At 44.4% G+C, this 21,874-nt stretch overlaps 1 protein-coding gene across 2 annotated transcripts in view; it reads left to right on the forward strand.

The window, feature by feature from the left end:
• Positions 1-21,874, forward strand: part of HAPLN3 (hyaluronan and proteoglycan link protein 3) — a 63,585-nt gene that overhangs the window by 24,496 nt on the left and 17,215 nt on the right. For both annotated transcript variants that reach the window (XM_040414166.1, XM_040414164.1), the window contains exon 2: positions 1,623-1,779. In XM_040414166.1, the coding sequence (XP_040270100.1) occupies positions 1,659-1,779 (121 nt within the window). In that variant the 5' untranslated portion in view covers positions 1,623-1,658. The remainder of the gene's footprint in view (positions 1-1,622; positions 1,780-21,874) is intronic.

Below are 21,874 nucleotides of genomic sequence, written 5' to 3' on the forward strand. Positions count from 1 at the left end.
AGTATTCTGACAGATGGCCTTTTTATCCTTGATTATGGTGGAGCTGCCGGAAGCTTAGAATCTCTCCACCTGATGCAAAGGAGTCTGGAGTCTAATAAATGACCTTCCTTCGCCTATAGTCTTTAGTTCAATGATTCAACAACCCAAGTGCGATCTCTCTCATAGCAGGCAAACACTCTGCTTCATTATTTGAAAAGGTTGTGGTCTTCAGAGTAAATAATCCACTTGATACCCCGGAAGGGTACTCTACAACGTAGGATCCTAAAGTCCTGATCTTTGGACTCAATGGTTGAAACCAGTTGGTTCCCCTGGGCAAGGCTCAGGAGGACAGAGACAAGACTGTCTCTTCTCCTGCCTCCTAACTCCTCCTCTCCTATTCTCTACTCCCTTTTTCACTTCCTGTGTCTGTACTATATAAGTAGTATGTTAGAGACCTCTAGTGGTGAAAAGTATGTAGTGTAAGTTACCAGCCTGAAATATGGATTTAGCAGCATAGAAATAGTGCAAAAAAACATCATATTACACAACAATTTGGAGTGGACCATACACACGGGAGTGGAACACTACAGGATTATAGATCTTTTCTACTTCTGAAAGGCCTTAAAAAACATGCAAACAGAGGAGCAGTACATTGATTAGTACAATGTAATAAGCCCGGAGTAGCCACACTATTGGGATTACATAGCTATGGTGTGGTGCTCTAATTGAGTCATCACCCCTCACTCTTCCTTGACCAGGGAGAAAAAAGTTTTAAGTGAGTCCGTGCTGAATTTCTAGACATGGAAGAAGTTACAGACTCTGGATGGGAACTAGTGTACATGGAGTGACTTCATTAATCCAGAAAACCATCCAACCATCTTTTATAAAGAAAAACATAGCATAGTCACATGTAGTTTATACTATGTGATAAAATGTCCCTATAACTCTTGGGGGTTTGGATATTTGTATCAGAAAATGGAGATCTCTCCCCTATGAAGATAGATTAAAGGGAATCTGCACAATAATTTGGGACCATTATTTACAGTAATAGATATAGTACTGCAGATATGGAGTCCAGATGACAATTTTTTTTTTTCCTACTGCACCCTGTTCCCTTGTTGTTAGTGCTCAGAGCTGCTTCAAAATTCATTGTCAGGACTGCTGTGCAGGTGCACATGAATCCATTATGTTAGGACAGCCTAGCAGTCTGGACTGTGTAGTTTAGTGTAGTGTTGAGTGCTAGTTCCGAGGGAATGGGGAAAGGATGGGGGGTAGGGGCAGTAGGACAATAAAAAAATAGTATTACTGTAGATAGTCCAAAATCATGGTGGCAAATTCCTTTATGTAATTAATCAGCACAAAATAGTATTCAATAGCAGAAATTCATTTTAAATCAGCATGCCTGACTGACAAGCCTAAATAAGTTTTACTGAACATGCCGAATAAGTAATGAGTGATGGAGCGGCCAGTAATTGCTCATTGGCTGAAATGCAATGGTTTATTGCAAATGGGCCCACTTCTCTAAGGTAGTCTTGACTCCAATTTTTTGAAAACGGTAAAAGCAATAACAGATTTTATGGAAAACTGCTGATAGCATAAGCAAATTGTCAAATTCTAACTGCCTGTTATATCTTTCTTTACAGAGACAGTTCATCTGGAGCACGTCCTATTGACCCACCATGCAGACGGGATTAGCTGTCTTCCTCATGCTAGTTGGCACTTGCCACTGCCTTCCTTTTTATAATGGCTTCTACTACGATCATATTTTGAATAACAAATCTGGAAATGGCAATGGAGACGGTATGAATCTCAAGGCCACTGTGTCTTCTTACGTGAGAACATGTTATTGTGGATGTCATGTAGACTTGCATTGAATGTACGTAATATTTAAACCATGAAATCCTGCAGTTTACCCACTGACCACTAAGCCTAATAATAGACACCACTTCTTGGTCTGTACAGATCACTTTACTGCAGTTACCTGCTTAGCTATAGACAGAGGTGATATCATTACAGGCAGGATTAGAGTTATAGATAAGACAGGATCCACCATTGACAATAGGTGATGGTTACAGCTTATCTATTCTTTCCTCGTACAATGACGTTTGCACAGGGCACAGAGCAGGTCTAGAAAACTCTCCTATAGAAGTCAATGAGGTCCTCTCCTGACCATTGTGTCTATGGACCATAGGGCTGCCGTAGAGCTATTTTCTTAATGCTTTCTAAATGCTGTTAAGAATAGCTCAGGCTCAAGATGGCCGCCCCCATAATCATGTTCAGGATATAGAATAAAAAAAAAAACTGAAATCAGATATAAAATCTGAATAGAAAAAAAAGGAGATGTGTCCCTATCTGGCTTTAAATGGCAAATAACATTTTTGGTGACACATTTCTCTTAAATTCCCATTCTGCCTCAGTCGGGCTGTGACACTTATATTACGAATGTATAATACATATGGCACACAGACATGAGAATCCAGCCTTAGGGAAAGTTTTCTATAGTTTTTCTCTGCTCAGTCCTGTGCTTCTGGTTTTGCAGAATGTGCATGCTATATTGAAATTCTATGTTGGAAATGTGCCAGAGTTTTTGGATTATCAAATGTCAGATTAAAATAAATTCACTGGATTATTACACAATCAGCAGCCAATCACATGGGATGTATTACCAGGGGATTACTTTATGACTCGATTGACTCTGACTAGAGGAGGATTACACATAAAATATGTTATATATAAAATGTACATTCTATAAAACAGCTCCTAAAAAGAGAGGCCTGATGACTAGTGGAAGAAAGAACAGACAGTCCACCAAAACCATCATTTTGCATAATTTTGAAGGTAGAACGTCACTTTTGCAAAATCATCATTTACAAATCATGTACCATTTAACCACTGCCTGTACGTGGGGCGTCAGCCATGTATGACAGTCGGACCCATTGTCCTACTAGAAGTGTGATCTGCCTTCAGCTGAATTTATTTTTGGGGCAATTACTGAACATTTTCTGTTTTCCGAGAACTGCAGTTTTCATGTATGAATCTTTCCCATCATTACTTGATAATTCAGCCTTTTAATGAATGGCCCTGGCAGATGACAAGTAGATCAAAGTAAATGTGGCCATTGAAGTTGGGAAACAAATTGGATTTTGAATAATTAACATACATCATCTCATTTGGCAGCTACATGGGCAACTTTCTTAGGCCATATATTCAGAACATGTCTAGAGACAGGCGATTGGGGCTTTGAGGGGCAGATGTAGAAGTCTGGACAGTCTGAACAGTGCAAAAGTATGTAAAAAAATCTATCTGTGCCATACTCCTGGGGCATTGGAGATGAGCTGAAGTATCCAATGATTCACAAATCTCAGTAATCTGGATAATCTTCTGGACTTTAGGCTGGTTTCACACGAGCGAGTGTCACACTCCGGACTCGAAGCACGCGCAGTAACTTCCAGCACTGAGCGGGTCGTATAGGATTATATTGATTTATGATGCTATGTAACCCTTACAGTTCTGGAATGTATTGGATAACACTGACATCATGCTGTCAGTGTTATACAATACATTCCAGAACTGTAAGGGTTACATAGCATCATAAATCAATATAATGCTATGCGACCCGCTCAGTGCTGGAAGTTCAGGACGGGTGCTGTGCTGCAAGTTTGGAGCGTGACAGTCGCTCGTGTGAAACCAGTCTTACAGGAACTGCATTATCAGAGGTCCACCCAGCAGCCATAGTAAAAGATGCTTCAGATGGGCTGATCATTAAGCAGATTGTCAAGAATGAAAGTTGTATGAACACATGTTCCCGATACTAGGCCCTGGTAAAGGTGCTGCCAATTGCTAGTTCCCTAAAATTGCCATTTTGAAATGTGCCGCAGATCGGGTGATGAACAAGCTCGTTTATCGGGTGAAAGGACCGTTCATGTGACATATAAAATCATTGGAGGTCATTAATCAAACTGGTGTAAAGTAGAACTGGCTTAGTTGCCCATAGTAACCAATCAGATTCCACCTTCCATTTTCCAAAGGAGCTGTCCAAAAGGAAAGGTGGAATCTGATTGGTTGCTATGGCAACTAAGCCAATTCTACTTTACACCAGTTTGATAAATGACCCCCTTTGTAAACAGGGATCTGCTGCCCAGAAACAGTGAATCTCTGTAGGGATGAACGATTGCTCATCGCCATGCAGAGACGATTGCTGCATGTAACTGCAGCACTCAACTCATCTGACAAGCTGGCAGTTATCGAGAATGAACAGTTTGCTCCTGACAATTGCCTACTCAGTTGGATGGTCCTCAACAAAATGAAAGGGGTTATCCAAGACTATAAATGCCCCCCTATATGCCGGGCCCCTCACAATGAATATACTCACCTGGCTCTCTGCGCCGCTGCTGGTCCCCGCACCGCCGCTGCTGCTTCTCCCTGTGCGCAGATGAAAACACGGATGAGCCTCCCTTGCGTTACCCGCGATGTTAGGGAGGCTCGTCTCCGTCACCGCATGCCATTGGCTGCTCCACCTCGACACAGGATGTTTTCATCCGGGCACAGGGAGAAGCAGCAGCGGCAGTGTGGGGACCAGGAGCGGAGCTGGGAGTGGGGAGCCAGGTAAGTATATTCATTGTGAGGTGCCCGGCATATGGGGGAGCGCATTTTATAGTCTTGGATAACCCCTTTAAATACATGCAGGGGTGAAGCTACATATACAAGTGAATATATACAGGGCATGGAAGTAATAGTACCCCCGGAGGCAGCACCCTCATATAAGAAGACATTAGTAATGATACATTGTAATTAGCAGCTTTGTTTCAAAATATAAACTGGGGCCTATTAACTTCCATTTAAGAAACGTTTGTCCAGCTCACCTATTCGGCATTATAATATCCCGTGTGCCCGGAGTCAAACCAGCAAGTTCCTGGATGTGTAGGCAAATTGAAAATGAAAGACGATTCCGGCACTGTGTATTCTTCCCATAAAATCTTCCTCTTTATTAAATCACAACATATGCGGACAGTATCACAAACAAGCTGTTGTTTACGCGTTTCGGAGACCTTCTCCTTAGTCGTAACAATGTGGTCTGAGGGTTTGGAAAATTTAAAGACCCATGTACCCTCCCCCAACTAGTGGGTGGTGGTAACATGATGTCATAGCTTAATCAACCCAAAGACTCACACCTGAAGTATTATTCTCAGTTAACACATGGGTTAAAATAGCCCCACACGATGTGCTCCTCACTACCCTGCGCTTGGACTATGCATGTCATCATGGCTGGAAGTCTTTGCATATCAAGAGAGTAAGCACAAGCGCAAGGTGTGAGGAAACACATCATGTGAATAAGGCCTCATGCACACGACCGTTGTGTGCATCCGTGGCCGTTGTGCCGTTTTCCGTTTTTTTTTTTTGCGGATCCATTGACTTTCAATGAGTCCGTGGAAAAAATCGGAAAATGCACCGTTTTGCAGCCGAGACCGTGATCCGTGTATCCTGTCCGTCCAAAAAATATGACCTGTCCTATTTTTTTGACGGACAACGGTTCACGGACCCATTCAAGTCAATGGGTCCGTGAAAGAACACGGATGCACACAAGATTGGCATCCGTGTCCGTGATCCGTGGCCGTAGGTTACTTTAATACAGACGGATCCGAAGATCCGTCTGCATAAAAGCTTTTTCAGAGCTGAGTTTTCACTTTGTGAAAACTCAGAACCAACAGTATATTCTAACACAGAGGCGTTCCCATGGTGATGGGGACGCTTCAGGTTAGAATATACTAAAAGAACTGTGTACATGACTGCCCCCTGCTGCCTGGCAGGTGCTGCCAGGCAGCAGGGGGCAGCCCCCCCTGTAGTTAACACATTGGTGGCCAGTGCGGCCGCCCCCCCCTCCCTCCCCTGTAGTTAACTCATTGGTGGCCAGTGGGCCCCCCTCCTTTCCCTGTAGTTAACTCTTTGTTGTCCAGTGCGGCCGGCCCACCTCCCTCCCCTGTAGTTAACTCGTTGGTGGCCAGTGGGCCCCCCCTCCCTCCCCTGTAGTTAACTCGTTGGTGGCCAGTGGGCCCTCTCCCCTCGCTCCCCCTCCTAATTAAAATCTCCCCCCCTATCATTGGTGGCAGCGGAGAGTACCGATCGGAGTCCCAGTTTAATCGCTGGGGCTCCGATCGGTAACCATGGCAACCAGGACGCTACTGCTGTCCCGGTTGCCATGGTTACTTAGCAATTTGTAGAAGCATTATACTTACCTGCGAGCTGCGATGTCTGCGTCCGGCCGGGAGCTCCTACTACTGGTAAATGACAGGTCATTAAGCAATGCGCCGCACAGACCTGTCACTTACCAGTAGGAGGAGCTCCCGGCCGGACGCAGACATCGCAGCTCGCAGGTAAGTATAATGCTTCTACAAATTGCTAAGTAACAATGGCAACCGGGACTGCAGTAGCGTCCTGGTTGTCATGGTTACCGTTCGGAGCCCCAGCGATTAAACTGGGACTCCGATTGGTACTCTCCGCTGCCACCAATGATAGGGGGGGGAGATTTTAATTAGGAGGGGGAGGGAGGGGAGAGGGCCCACTGGCCACCAACGAGTTAACTACAGGGGAGGGAGGGGGGCCAACCGCACTGGCCACCAACGAGTTAACTACAGGGGAGGGGGGGGCCCACTGGCCACCAACGAGTTAACTACAGGGGAGGGAGGGGGGCCAACTGCACTGGCCACCAACGAATTAACTACAGGGGAGGGAGGGGGGGCCCACTGGCCACCAATGAGTTAACTACAGGGGAGGGAGGGGGGGGGCGGCCGCACTGGCCACCAACGAGTTAACTACAGGGGAGGGAGGGGGCCCACTGGCCACCAATGTGTTAACTACAGGGGGGGGCTGCCCCCTGCTGCCAGGCAGCAGGGGGCAGTCATGTACACAGTTGCGTATGGTACCAAACTTGCATATGGTACTGCCAACATCCATCAGATCACACTCCACACACTGTATAACATAGATCACCCCCGTGCTATTGCAGTTGATATATGTCTTTATAGGGAAGGTTGTGGAATGGTCAGCATTGTGAAAACTTTTTTTTGACTGAAACATACTTATATGTTTTACAAGGATGGCCACCACATTTTGTAACCGATCCACATGCTCTGTATTTTTTTTTATCTTTGTTGGCCATGTACAGGGAAGGGGAAAGGGAACTCGCTATGGTTGATGCTTTTCTGGACACTATTTTACAGCCATATTTTAAAGCATTGTATAAAATATTGTCATCAAATAGAATAGGCAGACACTTCTGCACAATGCTTCGTATTTTATTGAACTGCCGTCTGTATGTCAAAACCAATGTCGGTGGATCTTTCTTTACTATTTCCCGTTTATATTTATCCTTCAGGTATATTTATACTTCTGATACTTCAGGTGTGAGTCTTTGGGTTGATTAAGCTATGACATCATGTTACCACCACCCACTAGTTGGGGGAGGGTACATGGGTCTTTAAATTTTCCAAACCCTCAGACCACATTGTTACGACTAAGGAGAAGGTCTCCGAAACGCTTAAACAACTGCTTGTTTGTGATACTGTCCGCATATGCTGTGATTTAATAAAGAAGAAGATTTTATGGGAAGAATACACAGTGCCGGAATCGTCTTTCATTTTCAATTTGCCTATTAACTTCCCCCTGTTCCCTACCATTATCCTTAAAGGGGTTTCCCAGGTTTAGAAAACATGGTTGCTTTCCTCCACACCTGTTCATGGATTGTAAATGGTATTGCAGCTCAGCTCTACTGAAGTTAAAGGGGACTGGGGCACATTAGCTGCAGTACCTCATGCAACTTGTGGGCAGGTGTGATACTGTTTTTGAATGGAAGCAGACATGTTTTTCTAATCTTTGACATCCCCTCTCTTGCTACACCTATACATATTTTTGCATGATAAGAAACATATTGTAAAAAAATAGCTTCAAGGCTGCATGTTTTACAGCATAATTACCTCCAGAATAGTACTTTAATGCTGATACATCTGAAAATGTATCATGTAAGAGAAGGAACAGATTCTGGTTCAGCGAGATTGACTTTCTCATGTGTACCGCCTGTCTCTTAACTGACGGCAGATATCTGATGCAAGAAGGATCTGATATTAGATTTCAGCTACCATCAGGGAGGCCCTCTCCCCATTGCCCAAACTAGCATGCTCAGTCAAGTTGAATGTGCATGTTTAACCACCTCCGGACCGCCTAACGCAGGATCGCGTTCCGGAGGTGGCAGCGCTGCGCACAGTCACGCATATACGCGTCATCTCGCGAGACGCGAGATTTCCTGTGAACGCGCGCACACAGGCGCGCGCGCTCACAGGAACGGAAGGTAAGAGAGTTGATCTCCAGCCTGCCAGCGGCGATCGTTCGCTGGCAGGCTGGAGATGTGTTTTTTTTAACCCCTAACAGGTATATTAGACGCTGTTTTGATAACAGCGTCTAATATACCTGCTACCTGGTCCTCTGGTGGTCCCCTTTGTTTGGATCGACCACCAGAGGACACAGGTAGCTCAATAAAGTAGCACCAAGCACCACTACACTACACTACACCCCCCCCCCATCACTTATTAACCCCTTATTAGCCCCTGATCACCCCTAATCACCCCTGATCACCCCATATAGACTCCCTGATCACCCCCCTGTCATTGATTACCCCCCTGTCATTGATCAACCCCCTGTAAAGCTCCATTCAGACGTCCGCATGATTTTTACGGATCCACTGATAGATGGATCGGATCCGCAAAACGCATCCGGACGTCTGAATGAAGCCTTACAGGGGCATGATCAATGACTGTGGTGATCACCCCATATAGACTCCCTGATCACCCCCCTGTCATTGATTACCCCCCTGTCATTGATTACCCCCCTGTAAAGCTCCATTCAGATGTCCGCATGATTTTTACGGATGCACTGATACATGGATCGGATCCGCAAAACGCATCCGGTCGTCTGAATGAAGCCTTACAGGGGCATGATCAATGACTGTGGTGATCACCCCCCTGTCATTGATTACCCCCCTGTAAAGCTCCATTCAGATGTCCGCATGATTTTTACGGATGCACTGATAGATGGATCGGATCCGCAAAACGCATCCGGATGTCTGAATGAAGCCTTACAGGGGCATGATCAATGACTGTGGTGATCACCCCATATAGACTCCCTGATCACCCCCCTGTCATTGATTACCCCCCTGTCATTGATTACCCCCCTGTAAAGCTCCATTCAGATGTCCGCATGATTTTTACGGATGCACTGATAGATGGATCGGATCCGCAAAACGCATCCGGACGTCTGAATGAAGCCTTACAGGGGCATGATCAATGACTGTGGTTATCACCCCATATAGACTCCCTGATCACCCCCCTGTCATTGATTACACCCCTGTCATTGATCACCCCCTGTAAAGCTCCATTCAGATGTCCGCATGATTTTTACGGATGCACTGATACATGGATCGGATCCGCAAAACGCATCCGGTCGTCTGAATGAAGCCTTACAGGGGCATGATCAATGACTGTGGTGATCACCCCCCTGTCATTGATTACCCCCCTGTAAAGCTCCATTCAGATGTCCGCATGATTTTTACGGATGCACTGATAGATGGATCCGATCCGCAAAACGCATCCGGACGTCTGAATGAAGCCTTACAGGGGCATGATCAATGACTGTGGTGATCACCCCATATAGACTCCCTGATCACCCCCCTGTCATTGATCACCCCCCTGTCATTGATTACCCCCCTGTAAAGCTCCATTCAGATGTCCGCATGATTTTTACGGATGCACTGATAGATGGATCCGATCCGCAAAACGCATCCGGACGTCTGAATGAAGCCTTACAGGGGCATGATCAATGACTGTGGTGATCACCCCATATAGACTCCCTGATCACCCCCCTGTCATTGATTACCCCCCTGTAAAGCTCCATTCAGATGTCCGCATGATTTTTACGGATGCACTGATAGATGGATCGGATCCGCAAAACGCATCCGGACGTCTGAATGAAGCCTTACACGGGCGTGATCAATGACTGTGGTTATCACCCCATATAGACTCCCTGATCACCCCCCTGTCATTGATCACCCCCCTGTCATTGATCACCCCCCTGTCATTGATCACCCCCCTGTCATTGATCACCCCCCTGTCATTGATCACCCCCCTGTCATTTAGCACCCCTCTGTAAGGCTCCATTCAGATATTTTTTTGGCCCAAGTTAGCAGAATTTTATTTTTTTTTTCTTACAAAGTCTCATATTCCACTAACTTGTGTCAAAAAATAAAATCTCACATGAACTCACCATACCCCTCACGGAATCCAAATGCGTAAAATTTTTTAGACATTTATATTCCAGACTTCTTCTCACGCTTTAGGGCCCCTAGAATGCCAGGGCAGTATAAATACCCCACATGTGACCCCATTTCGGAAAGAAGACACCCCCAGGTATTCCGTGAGGGGCATATTGAGTCCATGAAAGATTGAAATTTTTGTCCCAAGTTAGCGGAACGGGAGACTTTGTGAGAAAAAAATTAAAAATATCAATTTCCGCTAACTTGTGCCAAAAAATAAAAATTTCTATGAACTCGCCATGCCCCTCATTGAATACCTTGGGGTGTCTTCTTTCCAAAATGGGGTCACATGTGGGGTATTTATACTGCCCTGGCATTCTAGGGGCCCCAAAGCGTGAGAAGAAGTCTGGTATCCAAATGTCTAAAAATGCCCTCCTAAAAGGAATTTGGGCACCTTTGCGCATCTAGGCTGCAAAAAAGTGTCACACATCTGGTATCGCCGTACTCAGGAGAAGTTGGGGAATGTGTTTTGGGGTGTCATTTTACATATAACCATGCTGGGTGAGAGAAATATCTTGGTCAAATGCCAACTTTGTATAAAAAAATGGGAAAAGTTGTCTTTTGCCAAGATATTTCTCTCACCCAGCATGGGTATATGTAAAATGACACCCCAAAACACATTCCCCAACTTCTCCTGAATACGGCGATACCAGATGTGTGACACTTTTTTGCAGCCTAGGTGGGCAAAGGGGCCCATATTCCAAAGAGCACCTTTAGGATTTCACAGGTCATTTACCTACTTACCACACATTAGGGCCCCTGGAAAATGCCAGGGCAGTATAACTACCCCACAAGTGACCCCATTTTGGAAAGAAGACACCCCAAGGTATTCTGTGAGGGGCATGGCGAGTTCCTAGAATTTTTTATTTTTTGTCACAAGTTAGTGGAAAATGCTTATTTTTTTTTTTTTTTTTTTTTCATACAAAGTCTCATATTCCACTAACTTGTGACAAAAAATAAAAACTTCCATGAACTCACTTTGCCCATCAGCGAATACCTTGGGGTCTCTTCTTTCCAAAATGGGGTCACTTGTGGGGTAGTTATACTGCCCTGGCATTCTAGGGGCCCAAATGTGTGGTAAGGAGTTTGAAATCAAATTCTGTAAAAAATGACCTGTGAAATCCGAAAGGTGCTCTTTTGAATATGGGCCCCTTTGCCCACCTCGGCTGCAAAAAAGTGTCACACATCTGGTATCTCCGTAATCGGGAGAAGTTGGGGAATGTGTTTTGGGGTGTCATTTTACATATACCCATGCTGGGTGAGAGAAATATCTTGGCAAAAGACAACTTTTCCCATTTTTTTATACAAAGTTGGCATTTGACCAAGATATTTATCTCACCCAGCATGGGTATATGTAAAAAGACACCCCAAAACACATTCCTCAACTTCTCCTGAATACGGGGATACCAGATGTGTGACACTTTTTTGCAGCCTAGGTGGGCAAAGGGGCCCACATTCCAAAGAGCACCTTTCGGATTTCACAGGTCATTTACCTACTTACCACACATTTGGGCCCCTAGAATGCCAGGGCAGTATAACTACCACACAAGTGACCCCATTTTGGAAAGAAGAGACCCCAAGGTATTCGCTGATGGGCATAGTGAGTTCATGGAAGTTTTTATTTTTTGTCACAAGTTTGTGGAATATGAGACTTTGTATGAAAAAAAAAAAAAAAAAAAAAAAATCATCATTTTCCACTAACTTGTGACAAAAAATAAAAAATTCTAGGAACTCGCCATGCCCCTCACGGAATACCTTGGGGTGTCTTCTTTCCAAAATGGGGTCACTTGTGGGGTAGTTATACTGCCCTGGTATTCTAGGGGCCCAAATGTGTGGTAAGGAGTTTGAAATCAAATTCAGGAAAAAATGAGGAGTGAAATCCGAAAGGTGCTCTTTGGAATATGGGCCCCTTTGCCCACCTAGGCTGCAAAAAAGTGTCACACATCTGGTATCCCCGTACTCAGGAGAAGTTGAGGAATGTGTTTTGGGGTGTCTTTTTACATATACCCATGCTGGGTGAGATAAATATCTTGGTCAAATGACAACTTTGTATAAAAAAATGGGAAAAGTTGTCTTTTGCCAAGATATTTCTCTCACCCAGCATGGGTATATATAAAATGACACCCCAAAACACATTCCCCACCTTCTCCTGAGTACGGAGATACCAGATGTGTGACACTTTTTTGCAGCCTAGGTGGGCAAAGGGGCCCATATTCCAAAGAGCACCTTTCGGATTTCACAGGTCATTTTTTACAGAATTTGATTTCAAACTCCTTACCACACATTTGGGCCCCTAGAATGCCAGGGCAGTATAACTACCCCACAAGTGACCCCATTTTGGAAAGAAGAGACCCCAAGGTATTCGCTGATGGGCATAGTGAGTTCATAGAAGTTTTTATTTTTTGTCACAAGTTAGTGGAATATGAGACTTTGTAAGGAAAAAAAAAAAAAAAAAAAAAATCATCATTTTCCGCTAACTTGTGACAAAAAATAAAAAGTTCTATGAACTCACTATGCCCATCAGCGAATACCTTAGGGTGTGTACTTTCAGAAATGGGGTCATTTGTGGGGTGTTTGTACTGTCTGGGCATTGTAGAACCTCAGGAAACATGACAGGTGCTCAGAAAGTCAGAGCTGCTTCAAAAAGCGGAAATTCACATTTTTGTACCATAGTTTGTAAACGCTATAACTTTTACCCAAACCATTTTTTTTTTACCCAAACATTTTTTTTTTATCAAAGACATGTAGAACTATAAATTTAGAGCAAAATTTCTATATGGATGTCGTTTTTTTTGCAAAATTTTACAACTGAAAGTGAAAAATGTCATTTTTTTGCAAAAAAATCGTTAAATTTCGATTAATAACAAAAAAAGTAAAAATGTCAGCAGCAATGAAATACCACCAAATGAAAGCTCTATTAGTGAGAAGAAAAGGAGGTAAAATTCATTTGGGTGGTAAGTTGCATGACCGAGCAATAAACGGTGAAAGTAGTGTAGGTCAGAAGTGTAAAAAGTGGCCTGGTCTTTCAGGGTGTTTAAGCACTGGGGGCTGAGGTGGTTAAAGTAGTACTCCCACAAAAGGTTTTATTCTGTGACCTGCTAGAAGTGGACATGATGTAATCTGTAGTGAATGTAATCTTCTCATCAGTGACTGTATTTGAGTTATCCCCTCCCTTCTGATCCTCAGCTGTGTCATGTGACCAACTCTCTGATCTCCAACTGACACAGGACAGGAAGCCAGTTACTTCCCTATTCATTCCTATGAGACTGACATTGAGACTCCCATGGGAATACATAGAGAAACTGACTTCCTGTCAACACATAAGATACTGCGTCATTTGAAAAGTCTGATTGCTGGTCACATGATACAACTGAGAAGCAGAAGAGAGCTCACACATACAGTCACTAGTCAGAAGATTACATTCACTACAGATTACAGATGCATAGGGATGTGCGAACCTGTGTAAGTTCGGGTTCGGACGAACTTCAGGTCAAAGTTCGTGTTCGGGACCCGAACTTGACCCCGAACCCATTTAAAGTCCATGGGGACCCGAACTTGACTTTATTATTTTCCATTATAACATGGTTATAACGGAAAATAATAGCATTCTTAAGACAGAATGACAAATAAAATGGCCATTGAGGGATACAAATAATAAAAAAAAACTCACCTCATCCACTTGATAGCGCAGCCGGTATCCTCTTTTTCCTTCTTTCTGCAGGACCTGCAAAAGGACCTGTGTCACCGCAGGTCCTTCTATCTTCATTCAGCAGGACCTGCGATGATGTCACCGTGCTCACCACGTGGTGAGCACGATGACGTCATCACAGGTCCTTTTGCCGGTATCCTGAAGAAAGAAGAGGATACCGGCTGCGCGATCAAGTGAATGGGGTGAGGTTTCTTCAAATTATTTTTAACCCCTCAATGGCCGTTTTATTTAGCATTCTGTCTTAAGAATGCTATTATTTTCCGTTATAACCATGTTATAATGGAAAATAATAAAATCACCCGAACACCGAACCCGAACTTCAATGAAAAAGTCCGGGTTGGGGTCCGGGTACCTGAACTCGCAAAGTTCGGTACGAACCCGAACTTTTCAGTTAGGGTTCGCTCAACCCTAATCATGCACCTAACAGGTCAGAGAATAACATTTTTTGCAGGAGTTCTTTAATGATAGAGTCAGAAGGAATAGCAGTCGGTTGATGGAAAGTTTGGCGGCTGTAATCTTAAGTATTCGGCCTTCCTTAGTCAAACCAATGTGCTGCATGCATGTTTTTTGATTATATATTAAAGTTTCCTTTTGTTGCCAATCTTGTAAAAGTATCGGATGTTGTATTTCCGTGTGTACATGGTTAAAGTCTGTGAATTTTGAACCAAATTTACCAAATGAATCCTTAGTTGCTGGTGACAGAATGATCACTAATATCCACACGGCAAATCAGTCTGCCTAATGAATCCCAATGAGAAAAAAAATCACGAATCACTGCGAGAACTGGTGAAACAGAAACGGTGCATGTGAGCAAATAATTGTGTAAAGCTGGATTCAGAAGGGCGTAATAAAAATCATTTGTGTTGATATCAGCGGTGGTGCTCTGTTTACTTCACCTATGAAGCCAGGTCATTGACTGGAGAGGTGCAGGTGACCATACCCGTGCACCACTGGACGTAAACAGTGCGGGGACTGAAAGACAGAGACAAGATAGAGGCAGTACAGAGGACTGGAGGCAGTGGCGACTCTAGGAACAATATATAGGGGGGCACATAAGATATCACAGTAAAAAATGGGGGGGTGGGGCACTAATAATTTTCTCCACTTAATCACTCTCGAAAATTTTTCTTTATAGTTTAAAGCAGTTTCAGCAAACACCAGGGGTGTGTAAATAATCCCATATGTTAAACATGTTACTAAAGAAGACCACTGAACAGACGCTCACAGGCTTATTCACAAAAGGGTGAAGAGTTTGGAGAAGGGAACAATCTAGGACAACATGACTGAATAGGAAAGTGAGCTGAATTGGAGATTTTTTTTCAAATCAGCTATGTTGTCCTATATTGTTCACTTCTCTTGACTTCTCCAAACTCTTCACCCTTTTGCGAAATAACCCTGTGGGTGTTGTTGGTGTGTGCAACTAATACTACTTATTCTGCTTGTAACGCAGAATGCGCTGGTCAGGGGTGCGTGTAACGCAGAATGCGGTGGTCAGGGGTGCATGTAACGCAGAATGCGGCAGTCAGGGGTGCGTGTAATGCAGAATGCGGTGGTCAGGGGTGCGTGTAACGCAGAATGCGGTGGTCAGGGGTGCGTGTAACGCAGAATGCAGTGGTCAGGGGTGCGTGTAACGCAGAGTGCGGCAGTCAGGGGTGCGTGTAACGCAGAGTGCGGCAGTCAGGGGTGCGTGTAACTCAGGGTGCGCTGGTCAGGGGTGCTTATAACGCAAGGTGCGCTAGTCTGGGGTGCATGTAATGCAGGGTGGCCTGGTCAGGGGTGCATGTAATGCAGGGGGTTGTGGTCAGGGGTGCATGTAACGCAGGGGGCGCTGGTCAGGGGTGCATCTCAGATAGAAAAGGTACTTAAAAGGTACTTACAGTTCTGATGTGCTCTGTCCTCGTGGCTTCTTCCTCTAGGCGTGGTGGCAGGGGAGGGGCGCGCAACAATGTTTCCTGATGTTAAATCCACAAGCCGCATTCTTTTCTGCCTCTGTAGGTCCTGCTAGGCTGAAATACACAGGCAGCCAGCCAATGGCAGTGCTGCCCTCTCCCTCCCAGCCAATAACAGCTGAGGTGGGCGGGGGAAGCTTCACTTGGCTGCTGACTGCCGAGGAGCCCGTAGGGAAGCGGCTGGGCAGCATGGGCAGTACTTTCAGGAGCAGGTAAGTAGGAATATTCTGTTTCAGTGGGCAGACTGCGGTACTTGCTAAAAAAATCTTTATAACCGGAAAACCTCTTTAAAAGTGAACGTGCATATGTCCTGTATACACAGAGGCTGGCCCTCAGAGTGGTTTCCACTGGTGGGCCCAATGAGATTCAGGAATGATGCGGTGCACCAGGGACTCTCTTGGTCTGTGTACTGTCCATTGTGCACAGGGATAGCACATGGACTGAAAATACCATCTGAATCAGGCGTAGCACTGAACTTCCTGCTTTTGTAGGAATCTCAACTCTTACACACTTACAGTACCTTGCAAAAGTATTCACCCCCTTCCCTTTTTTCGTGTTTTGGTGTCTCACAACCTGGAATTAACATGGCTTGTTTGATCATTTAATTTACAGAACTTGCACATAACTTTGAAGATTTTTGTTATTTATTTTTATTGTGAAGCAAACAACAAATAGGACAAAACAACAGAAAAAGTCAATGTGCATAACTATTCACCCCCCTAAAGTCAATACTTTCTCTCTATGAGCTTGCCACATCTTAACACTGGGATTTTTGCCCATTCCTCCTTGCAAAACTGTTCCAGCTCTTTCGAGTTGGATAGTTTGCGCTTGTGAACTGCAATCTTTAAGTCTGACCACAGATTTTCTATTGGATCGAGATCTGGTCTTTGACTAGGCCATTCCAATAAATTTTCATTTTTCCCCTTAAACCACTCAAGTGTTGCTTTAGCAGTGTGTTTGGGGTCATTGTCCTGCTGGAAGGTGAACCTCCATCCTAGCCTCAAATCACGCACAGAGTGGTACAGGTTTTGCTCAAGAATATCCCTGTATTTAGCACCATCCATCTTTCCCTCAACTCTGACCAATTTCCCCAGTCCTGGCTGCTGAAAAACATCCACACAGCATGATGCTGCCACCACCATGTTTCACTGTGGGGATGGTGTTCTTTGGGTGATGTGATATGTTGGGTTTGCGCCAGACATAGCATTTTCTTTGGTGGCCGAAAAAGTTCTATTTTAATGTCATCAGACCAGAGCACCTTCCTCTATACATTTTGGGAGTCTCCCACATGCCTTTTCGCAAATTCACGTGCCTTTTTGTTTTTTGCTGAAAGTAATGGCTTTCTTCTGGCCACTCTCCCATAAAGCCCAACTCTATGGAGCGTACGGCTTATTGTCGTCCTATGTACAGATACTCCAGTCTCTGCTGTTGAACTCTGCAGCTTCTCTAGGGTTACCTTAGGTCTCTGTGCTGCCTCTTTGATTAATGTCCTCCTTGCCCGGTCCGTGAGTTTTGGTGGGCGGCTGTCTGTCTCTTGGCAGGTTTTCTGTTGTGCCATGCTCTTTCCATTTGGGTATGATAGATTTGATGGTGCTCCTGGGGATCATCAAATATTTGGATTTTTTTTATAACCTAACCCTGACTTGTACTTCTCAACAACATTGTCCCTTACTTGTTTGGAGAGTTCCTTGGTCTTCATGGCAGTGTTTGGTTAGTGATGCTTAGGTGTTGCAGCCTCTGGCGGCTTTAAAAAAAAGGTGTGTATATGTAATGACAGATCATGTGACACTTAGATTGCTCACAGGTGGACATCATTTCACTAATTATGTGACTTCTGAAGGCAATTGCACCAGAGCTTTTTATGGGCTTCCAAACAAAGGGGGTGAATACATACGCACATGCCAATTTTCTGTATCTAACCAATAGTTTTATTTATATCTTTTTCTTATTTAACTTCACCAACTTAGACTATTGTGTACTGATCCATCACGTGAACTTAAGGATGTAATTTAACAAAACACGAAAAAAGTCAAGGAGGTGAATACTTTTGCAAGGCACTTGTATGTTAGAATTTGAATAGCAGGCTCCTGAACTCAGGGGCGGATTGGCCATAAACCCTACAGAGAAATTTCCCCGTGGGCCGATGACCCAGAGGTGCCACCCAAGTCCTCCTCTCTGCCACTGACAACAGCTATGAGAATCAGGTACTCATGCCAGCTACAACACATGTCCTCCTGAATTCAACTGTTGTGGCTCGCACCTCACCTCCTTAGCCCCCTGCTCCATAGACAACAGCAGGAGGAGGACAGAAAATGGTAGCTATTGATGGCCACCGCAGAGGGCCAGCTTTTGGGGCAATATATTGTTCTACACTGTTTTATTTGGGCCTGCCTATAAAATGGGACCACTTTTAGTGTTTTTCCAGGGCCACTTTAAGTTTCCAGTCCGTCCCTGCCTGCACCTATCATTTGACATTAAATATTTGTCTTGACGTCACAATACACCCAGTCTTTTTGCCATCTTCAGTGTGTCATAAACAGCTGCAAACAACCAGAATTAAAGGGGTTGCCCCATTTCGCCATTTCCATGGAGAAATGAGACTAAGCTCCAGCCCTAGGTGGCAAGGCTACCTAGCAGGCCGGCACTTTACTGCAATTCCCATTTTAGTGAATAGGAGCTATGCAAACAGCATTGCAGAACAAACTACACAGCTTTTGTAACTGCCCTTTAAGGACTCCCAGTAAATTAATATTTGGTCCTTGTTTGTGTGAGTGCATTGGTTTTCTGCAGAGGCTATCTCTCTCCCTTCAGCAGGAAATAATTAGATTAAGTCAAGAGGCTTACATTGTTGCTGCTGCTCTTTTAGAGTGGTCCAGCTCCTGAGAATCAGACATGTGCAGGGCCAGGTAATGAGCTTGTGTGACCTATACTTTATAGACTGAGTTTTCGTATGACAGTGATATGTCAAGGTGCCGGTCTGCTCTTCTTGTGTTAGACCAGGTGACTTAAAAAATTACCCCATTTTCTAACACTTATTATAACCCTGGCTGCACCGAGAAGAAAACAGTGCAAGGATGAACTGAGGGCCATTTATCACCAGATAACCCACATTGACCTATGCCATCTTATTTAGGGCACATGATGGCTCTTGCAGTCCAGAAATAATATGCTTTCTTCTGGATAAAGTTTTTTTCAAGTATTAGCCAAAAGCAAAATGATGAGAGAGACCTGTCACCACTTTTCTATATAGAGGAAACATATAGAAGTATACAGGTTCTCAATGCTTGGGAGAACCACTTGACATTATATATTGCTCCATTGGGGGAGGTCAGAAGCCTGAAAATGTTCCTGTTGCCAATACAATTTTTACTTGAAGTATAAAGTCCCGGTATAAGCCTGAAGGCCGAGGCCGAGGCTGTTGCTGAGTGCAGGGGACCTGATAAGTAAAGGAGCTTGTACTGTATGTGATTGACCACAGCACAATTGACTTTCTGGTCCAAGACTCCAGACCCAGAGTTGTTTAAAGGACTTAATGTTAATGGCATATTCTTAGGTATTGTAGGGCATCAGCTCTCTTTCGGGGGTCATTCTCACAGATATCTTCAGGACACCAAGTTTAAGATCCAAACACGGTGCTTTATTGCGGCACATCCGCATAAACATAAACAATAATACAAAATAATAAACACTCGCCCGTCCAGGCTCTAACTAAACATACTGTAATAATAAAACCTAAGTCTTTGTTCATACCCTGTGAACACATGCGGATTTCTCAGCCAATGTCCCACAGCCTCCTGGCTGTACAGAGCACAGTAAGCCCACTGTCTCCAGTCCAGTGTCTCAGCACACATGGGGAATAGTGGTCTCTCAGCCCTCCTGGCTTGGACCACACAGAGCCTTCAGGCCTCTGTCCATAGGCAACACACCCCCCTTGCTGACACCCTGGGAGGTGCTTTGTGCCAGCCTGATTACTTTCAGCTGGTCTCGCCTGTGGAATAGTAGTGTGGACCGAACTATCCACCCCTTCCTTGCCTCTACCCTGCGTGAGACCTGTCACTGTCTCACAGTATCCAACTCCCTACACCTCTGCTGATCAGCTGAATGAGTCGGCTTAGCACTGCATCCCCTTAATTTTTATCAAGCACAGCTCCATTAATTTTGCGGTGGTTGTTTCTGTACTTCAGTTTACTGCAGCCAATTCCCACTCAAGTCAATGAGACTTAGCTGCAATAATGTAGTAATAAACAATGAAGAGGATGTAACTAGTGACGGACGAACATCGGCCGGGATGATGTGCGAACGCGATCAAATGTTCGTGAACTGCAAGTTCGCGGCGGGCCCCATTCACTTCAATGGCAGGCGAAACCTGAAATACCATCAGGTCATATTTGCAGCCACCAAATACTTACTAGAAGTGCACAAATCGTCACACAACATGGACAGTGACATACCAGAGGGGGATCAATGGCAAAAAATCCCACAAAAAATATGTATTTTAATCAGGGGCCATTTTTATGCGTTTTAAAGGGAAACTCTCAAAAATGTGCCTTGCTGGAGCATAGAAAATTTATATTTTTGGCCACGGAAGTACAGGCCCCAAACATTAGGCATTCACCGGACAGAAAACATCAAGTGATTATGTGGCTGGAGGTATATTAGACGGTCAATGGATATCAATTTTACTGCAGGCCAGTGGAGTACAGGCCCCAAACATTAGGCATTCACCGGACAGAAAACATCAAGTGATTATGTGGCTGGAGGTATATTAGATGGTCATTGGATATCAATTTTCCTGCCGGCCAGTGGACTACAGGCCCCAAAAATTATTCATTCACCGTACAGAAAAGAACAAGTGATTATGTGGCTGAAGGTACATTAGGCGGTCACCGTATGACAATTTTACTGTTGGCCAGTTACATTACAGCCCCCAAAAATTATGCATTCAACGTACAGAAAAGATCAATTCATTATGTGCCTGGAGGTACATTAGGCGGTCACCGTATAACAATTTTACTGTTGGCCAGTTAGATTACAGGCCCCAAAAATTATACATTCACCGTACAGAAAAGATCAAGTCATTATGTCGCTGGAGGTATATTAGACTGTTATTGTACACTCACCTAAAGAATTATTAGGAACACCTGTTCTATTTCTCATTAATGCAATTATCTAGTCAACCAATCACATGGCAGTTGCTTCAATGCATTTAGGGGTGTGGTCCTGGTCAAGACAATCTCCTGAACTCCAAACTGAACGTCAGAATGGGAAAGAAAGGTGATTTAAGCAATTTTGAGCGTGGCATGGTTGTTGGTGCCAGACGGGCCGGTCTGAGTATTTCACAATCTGCTCAGTTACTGGGATTTTCATGCACAACCATTTCTAGGGTTTACAAAGAATGGTGTGAAAAGGGAAAAACATCCAGTATGCGGCAGTCCTGTGGGCAAAAATGCCTTGTGGATGCTAGAGGTCAGAGGAGAATGGGCCGACTGATTCAAGCTGATAGAAGAGCAACGTTGACTGAAATAACCACTCGTTACAACCGAGGTATGCAGCAAAGCATTTGTGAAGCCACAACACGCACAACCTTGAGGCGGATGGGCTACAACAGCAGAAGACCCCATCGGGTACCACTCATCTCCACTACAAATAGGAAAAAGAGGCTACAATTTGCACGAACTCACCAAAATTGGACTGTTGAAGACTGGAAAAATGTTGCCTGGTCTGATGAGTCTCGATTTCTGTTGAGAAATTCAAATGGTAGAGTCCGAATTTGGCGTAAACAGAATGAGAACATGTATCCATCCTCTGATGGCTACTTCCAGCAGGATAATGCACCATGTCACAAAGCTCGAATCATTTTAAATTGGTTTCTTGAACATG

This window comes from Bufo bufo, chromosome 1, assembly GCF_905171765.1.
Source record: "Bufo bufo chromosome 1, aBufBuf1.1, whole genome shotgun sequence".
Classification (NCBI taxonomy): domain Eukaryota; kingdom Metazoa; phylum Chordata; class Amphibia; order Anura; family Bufonidae; genus Bufo; species Bufo bufo.